This window comes from Photinus pyralis, unplaced genomic scaffold, assembly GCF_008802855.1.
Source record: "Photinus pyralis isolate 1611_PpyrPB1 unplaced genomic scaffold, Ppyr1.3 Ppyr1.4_LG1, whole genome shotgun sequence".
Classification (NCBI taxonomy): domain Eukaryota; kingdom Metazoa; phylum Arthropoda; class Insecta; order Coleoptera; family Lampyridae; genus Photinus; species Photinus pyralis.
In genome coordinates, this window is record NW_022170249.1 from 38,116,607 (window position 1) to 38,124,027 (window position 7,421).

A 7,421-nucleotide genomic window follows, 5' to 3' on the forward strand; every position below is an offset into this window, starting at 1 on the left:
CTAATCCGGAGTTCAAGCAATTCTCAATAACATAAATTAAAATGTCTTTGATTTCTTGGCCGCTCAATCCATTTTTTGAAACGTAATATGCAAGAGGCATTATAGTGTTTCAGAAACACTATACAGAGTGTTTTTTTGGGAGCTTTAGTTAAACGATTCTGAGAAAGTAAAATAGGTAGGTTTTTAACAATTTGTTACTCCGAAGGCCGAATCGATGTAAAATATTTTTAAAATGGACGCACTTCCGGAAATAACTTTTAAAAACGTTAAGTTGGCCCCCCCACTTTTTGAAAATTTGTCACGGCTTAACCGTAATGGCGCTAGCTTTAATTCAAGTGGCGCAATTGAGCGCATAACCAAATGGGGGGCTACGTTCACTTGCCCCCCCCCCAAATGTTTTTTCGGATTTCTAAAAAACGATAATGGCGCAAGAGTTATTATCGGTGGCGCATATGAGCGCATAACGAGCGCATTCGTTTCAAAATAATACGACTATCAAATCTCTCAGTGGGGGGGCCAAGTTAACGGACCCAAAATATTCAAAATAGAGATACCAATTTCCAGACAGCTAGCTATTTTACATAATGCATTTTCTGATTATTACAAAAACATATAATTAATTTTGTCACCAATTTGATTGAAAGAAGTATAACATGGTTAGGCAAAAGAATGAAAACTGTCTGATATCTTGATAAACATATATCCAATTAAAACAATGTGCTTGATACCGCATTCTGATATCTTTAGAAACTTTTTCGTGTCTGTGATTATTCAGAAAAAATAATGAAAACAATGTTCGGTACAGTTAGCTAAATGAAAGTAAAATCTTTAAAATGGGCCAGTAGACCCTCGGTTTATTTAGGTACCTACTTAATTCTTTGTTTTGCATTAGTTTTAAATTTAGGATGTTCTACCATTAGTTAACGATTTGTATAACAAAAGAGATTTCAGTAAAGGTGTCGAGTTTTATTTTTGTCGTACTTTTACTAAAACAAACTAACATAAAGAGCGATTATTTTAACAAAAATTTAGTTAAAATTGGTTCAGAAATAAAGCAGGGTGCGAAAAGTTCGCCCATGCTATAGGTATAAGCGCTATCCAATGTTTAATCTCTGGTGCGGAGCATCTTCGTTCTTCAAACAATTCACCCGTAATGTAACAAATCCCTAATAACTTAACTTATTACATAAAGTACCTATACATTTTTGTATTTTCATACATAATACCATAAGTAGTCGAAGTATTGTCGAATATTGCGTAACTAGCATGAGTGGAGCAGCAGCTCAAAAATAATCTACAAATACTTCGACTACGAATGGTATTCGGAGGACTATTCAATGAATCAAAAGAAAAATTAAGCATAATTACCCACGCGAATGTATTTCCATGACAACAATAAACGTCAAAATAAATTATGGAAGTTGCTTTTCATTTTGCTATTGATTCTATTCGAACTTTTGTGCTCCAAGCTAATTCGTTATGAGTGATTAAATTAAAAGATGTGGTGATAAGTCGGTTGTCGAAATTGATTAACAAACTAAGAAGAATGTTCCGGTTAATACGACAAAATTTCGCGTCATTTCACTGGTGGAAGTTTGACAAATGTCATTGAATAATCGCATTGAATTGTCGCTGAAATACCACACGTGAAATTATCGCTGAAATACCACACGTGCAATTATCGTAGGTAATTGCACAAGTGCATCAAAATTACCGATAATTTTTTTTGAAAGCATGTTGTCTAAAAACTGCATGAGTTTATTTTCATATTTTGGCGAAAGAGCCCGACACCGAAGGTGGAGGGCTCTTTTAACAAAATATGAAAATGACCGAATGCAGTTTTTTACTGACAACATGCTTGATGGATAAGAATTTTTCTCAGCTCAACCTCGCAACCAAAGTTAAATAAGTAAATAACAAAAAGCGCATTTCCACATTAATAGTCCGTATTGGAACAAAAATAGTTACTCAAAGGTGAGACAAAGATAGAAGATGAAATAAATTTGCTTTTACCTTTGATTTCAAAGCTTTGCTAATATCCAGAAAATAAATTTCTTACTTACAGTCTACATCTAATGCTTTATAGGTGACGCTACTAGCGAATGTTACAGTTTTCAATAATAAGGAATGAGTTTAAATTATTAACCACATATTTAAGTAAAAATGAGTATATAGGCAACACACCTAACACCCGCATCGTGATGCATACAATCGGTACTTCTTTAGTAGTCTATATTCAAAGTTCTGTACTACAGGGTGGGGCACGGGAAACTCCCACATTTCAAAAGGTTGTTAAAAAAAACTAATCGAGATAATGAAACAAGAATTTATTTATCAAAAAGATTACCTCATGTAGTTTTTTCAAACTACGTTTTAAAAATAATATCGTCTAAATGATGGCCTTGCCGGGCAATACAGATATTGAGCCTTTCGTGGAAGTTTCGCATGACTTTCTCAAGTGTGGTGGAGGTTATCTGGGCGATTTCTCCCTCGATTGCGGTTTTGAGGTCTTCCAGGGTCCTTGGACGATGTTTGAAAACCTCGGCCTTGAGGTAACCCCATAGATAAAAATCACAAGGGCTTAAATCGGGGGGAGCGCGGGGGCCACTGAATGGGCTCATGCAAGGAGACCACCTGCCCGGGGAACATCTCCTGGAGAATAGCGCGTGAACGACGGGCTGTGTGTGCTGTAGCACCATCTTGTTGGAACCAGAAGCTCTCACGTTCATGTTCCTCACCGAATTCTTCGATTTTTGGCCTCAAAAAATTCTCAAGCATGTCACAGTACCGATCAGAGTTCACAGTAATCGTGACACCACCCTCCTCAAAAAAATAAGGCCCAATGATGCCTACAGACGACAGTGCACACCAAACTGTGACCTTGGGGCTGTGAAGGGGTCTTTGGTGAAGCTCTCGAGGGTTCTCAGCTGCCCAATAACGGCAGTTTTGCTTATTCACACACCCTGACAGATGAAAATGAGCTTCATCGCTAGTCCACAAAACCGCAGTGGGAGGCACTTGTTGAAGGATCGCCTCACAACATTCCACACGTCGCCCCCAGTCTGTTGGGGACAATTCCTGGGCAACCATGATCTTGTAGGGGTGCAAATTGAGGTCAGTATGCAAAATCCGCCTCACTGTTCTCGCCGAAATCTGAAGAGCAGAAGCATGTTTTCTCGCAGAACGCGTAGGACTCTGTTCGATCGACGCCCTCACTCGAGCAATGTTTTCAGGGGTTCTAACGGTGACAGCTGTGCCTTTCTTCTTTGAATTTAGCGCAGATCCTGTTGCTCTAAACTTTTGCACCCAAGACAAAATTGTTTTCCGGTCGGGAACACTAGCAGACGACGACAAACTGTACCTTGTACGGAATGCCCTCAAAGTAGCAGTTACAGATTCACCATTTTTGAAAAAAGTCTCGATAATGAACGCACGCTGCTCACCTGACCACGGCATGGTAACGACTGAAAACTACATCACTCACCGCTCCGAACGAGACCTACCCCACTCCTCTACAACCGCCCATATCCCAACAGCAGTTTTTTTTAATGTGGGAAGTTCCCGTGCCCCACCCTGTATAAAGGGAGGGAGCCCCGGCTGTGACAATGTTTCGATAAAATAAAAGATGTAATGTTTTGAATATATATTTATATCTGTAATAGCTATTTTATAAAGTGTAGAACTGCGGCGTGATTGAATAACAATGGCACGCATTCTATCAATGTCTGCGATGCGACGGACCAGGTTTTCGGCGAGAGGTGTAACATTATTGTAAATACTTATTACAATGCTGTATTCGATACGCAGTCTAATGGTGAGGCTGACCTCGAAGCCAAAACCCTCATTGACAGCCTCCAATACTTCTTCGTAGGTGTTTTGTAGCTGATGGTATCGTCGACTGAAATCATTGTACTGGTTCATGTATATTCGTCGTTGATCTGTAAATTCTGCGACGTGTTCTCCGAATTGGGCAGCATCGTGTAACATTCGATGTAGGTTGAGCTCGAAGGTGCGTAGCTCACACTCAAGCACGGTATCTAACACCATGGACACCGGTGTGCAGTGTGTGTGATTTCCCAAAATCCCTAACAGACGTCGAGACCTCCCTGAAACCGGTCCTAGTTTTACGATGTCATCGAAATCGAAAGACTTTAAGTTCGAGACTAGGACCAAGTCGGGGCCCGGTGTGGTACTCTCTATCAGAGTGTTGTCTTCATCCAATGCCGCTACTAGGATGTTGAGGATTCTGATCTCTGATTGTATTTTATTCATTTTTAAGCTAGCAAAGAAATAGTCACTTGTTAGATATGACGAAAATAAAAACAAGTTGTTTTATAACTTACGTTATGGTCGTGGTACTATGGGTATTGATGTCGGCTCTGATATATACGTGCGACAGAGTTGATAGACGGTATCTTCTATAATTTATTGAAGGTACGAATCCTTTTTATATAGGGTTTAGCGAATCATTACATACTCATTAACGAGTACTGTGAGGAGTTCGGCCACGATTGGAATATTCACACGTCATTAATGGTCTATTAAGTTTCTAATTAATGAGCACTGTGACTTCAGTGTAATCCCTAAACAATTAAGATAACGGACTACGCAAACGAATGTACAGCATATCGTATGTATAAGTTCAGTTTTTAATAAGCATTCACTATTGTTTTCAGAATGCAATGCTTTATATGAGTTCCTATTCAAAAAGAATGATTTTTTTGAAAAATGAGACTACAAGTATCAATACTTTGAATTTGGATTTCCATATGCTACAAATGAATATAAAATCGTTATTCATCATTTGGGGTCGACCTTATACAGAAAGATACAATTGGAATATAGACCCGATCAAAAATTTGCACGGAAGATTATTGTGTACGCGTGTTGTAACGGTTTATTTTCTTACCCTTAAGGCCTATTAAGTCTTCGAAATACTTTATTTCATTTTCTACTCTTCTTTCCCTACAATTCGAATTCAAATTTAGTAACTTTCTCATCTCTTTATTGTTATTACCTGTAGCTGATAACAATTTCCTTTTCCCGTATACTCTTATCAACTTTCACTTTTCCTGTAGACATCTTGTTGACAGTGGTGCCGCCATCTAGTGGCAATTGCTAGAGGTACAAGAATTGAAAGTGTAGATTTCTGTAAAAATTGCAGATTCCTGTAATTTTTCGCTGGTGTCGGTAATTTGGTGGTGTAGTTTCCTGTAATTTTCAGTTGGTAGTAGGTCACTGTAAATTTGAAAATGTAGATTCCTGTAATTTTTTGCGCATGGTCACTTTTTATCACCAGTGTATAGGATGTTTGCTCGAAGTGTATACATGGTGAAATTTTGTTGCGGCACCACAACGCCTTGTTTCAAAATAAAACATGATTGATTGATTTTTGGATATATGTTTATATTATAGATAATTAGGTACTTTATAAACTAAGGAGATTACTATATTTAAAAATAAAATCAGGCCGCAAGGTGTCGATGCTGGCATTGAGTTGAGTCCACGTTGATACTGTGCCCATAACGGTGTCGTACTCGTTTATTAATTTTTCGTACTCTGGCCTTAATCGGTCGCGGTCACCTAGATCAAAACCTAGACCCTCCTCGACAGACTCCATCAGATCGTTGTACACATCCATAACCCGTTCATACTGTCGGCTGAAGGTGAAACACTCTGTTAGATATTGGAGCCGAACTTCGGCGGCTTCTTTAACAGCCTTTTTTAATGTTGTTGACTCTGATAGTAGATCTTGTGCTGGTCGAGAGCAGAGGGATTCAATGTTTCTAAATTGGCGATCATATTTAGATCCCAACCTGGCGTACTCTCTTGTATTATTGTGTTTTGTCGCTCCAGTTCCTGGACCAATATGTTGAGACGGACCATTTCATTATTAATTTTATTCATTTTTAAGCTAAAAAAGCCATACGTATTTTAGTATAATGAAAATAAAAATAAACTGATTTATAACTTACGTACTGCTACGTTCGATTACACACGTACTGATGTGATGAGGGTGTACTTGCTGGAGCTAGTTCTGTTCGGAGATCTGGATTTTTTATAATTTTACTGGAAAGTAGAGTCCATTTATACAGGGTGACAATTTGAAAACTTACCACCCCCCATATCTTAGTAAATAAACGAGATATTTAAAAAAATCAAAATCCGTTTCGGTAATTCGGAGGGGAATCACAATGACATAGTTGGCGACGCACCCCCTCCAACCCCCTGCGCCCCAGCCACCCCAACTTTTAAATCTTAAATAGTGACCCCCCATGTGCGATATGTCGTTGGAAAGCTCTGAAAAAATGCTTTCCAACCATACCAAATAGCATTACATTTAGGTTAGTAATTATCGTGCAAATCAAAAAATAAACTAATATAATACATTTGAAATCTGTCGTATTTAAAACGCAACCGGCGAACATAGACGAACTAAGACAGAGAATAATTCAAGAATGTCGAAATATTGCAAAACCAATATTTGAAAAGGTTCGACAAGAGTTTGAGAATAGATTATAACTGGCGATCAAAAATGAGTTGCTGTCGAGTCGGCTTTGAAAGTTCAAGTGAAATACGATTTTCCATGTTTATTTTTTGATTTGCACGATAATTACTAACCTAAATGTAATGCTATTTGGTATGGTTGGAAAGCATTTTTTCAGAGCTTTCCAACGACGTATCACACATGGGGAGTCACTATTTAAGATTTAAAAGTTGGGGTGGCTAGGGCGCAGGGGGTGTGCGTCGCCAACTATGTCATTGTGATTCCGCTTCCGAATTACCGAAACGGATTTTGATTTTTTTAAATATCTCGTTTATTTACTAAGATATGGGGGGTGGTAAGTTTTCAAATTGTCACCCTGTATACGTTTTCGTGGGTCATTATGTACCTAATTAACGAATACTGTGACGAATTCGTACTTAATTACAATTAACAATTAAGTGTAAGAACTTCAGAAACTTTCAAATACTTTATGTAATTATATATGACAATTGATAATGATACATATTATTGCAGGTATGCAAAAAACAATACAAATATTTTCAGCTGTTGAAGAACAATATGATTGTTCTCTTTCCTATGGGTCCTAAGCTACGAAAGAGGAACGAACGTGTTTTCAATTGAATTGACTTTTTTAAAATATTTATAAAACCGTTCCGAGTCTTTAGACTCTCCGGTTACCATACTTAGTATTGATGGTATTCATTTTTAATATCATGTAAGCGTCAAAACCTTGCGTTTGTTAAATGATTTGCAGTAGGTCTTCTGTTTTAAGTTGTTGAGATTCATGATGCTATTGATGGTCACTTGTTACAAGGGTTACATCGGTACAGATCACTGAGAACAACTGACTGCAAAAATAAAACCACTGTTTTAGTTATGGTCACGCACTTTTTTATATCGGTCGCCTACTACA

At 37.9% G+C, this 7,421-nt stretch overlaps 2 protein-coding genes across 2 annotated transcripts in view; both read right to left on the reverse strand.

Annotated features, from left to right (window-relative positions):
* Positions 1 to 2,330: 2,330 nt before the first annotated feature.
* Positions 2,331 to 3,561, reverse strand: LOC116161668. The gene has a single exon (XM_031475138.1). It carries the CDS (start codon positions 3,454 to 3,456, stop codon positions 2,572 to 2,574), a length of 885 nt encoding a protein of 294 aa, XP_031330998.1. The 5' UTR covers positions 3,457 to 3,561; the 3' UTR covers positions 2,331 to 2,571.
* Positions 3,562 to 5,428: 1,867 nt separating this feature from the next.
* LOC116160975 overlaps positions 5,429 to 7,421 on the reverse strand; it is a 6,871-nt gene continuing 4,878 nt past the window's right edge. Inside the window, exon 5 of the mRNA XM_031474135.1 lies at positions 5,429 to 5,757. Within this exon, the coding sequence (XP_031329995.1) occupies positions 5,429 to 5,757 (329 nt within the window). The remainder of the gene's footprint in view (positions 5,758 to 7,421) is intronic.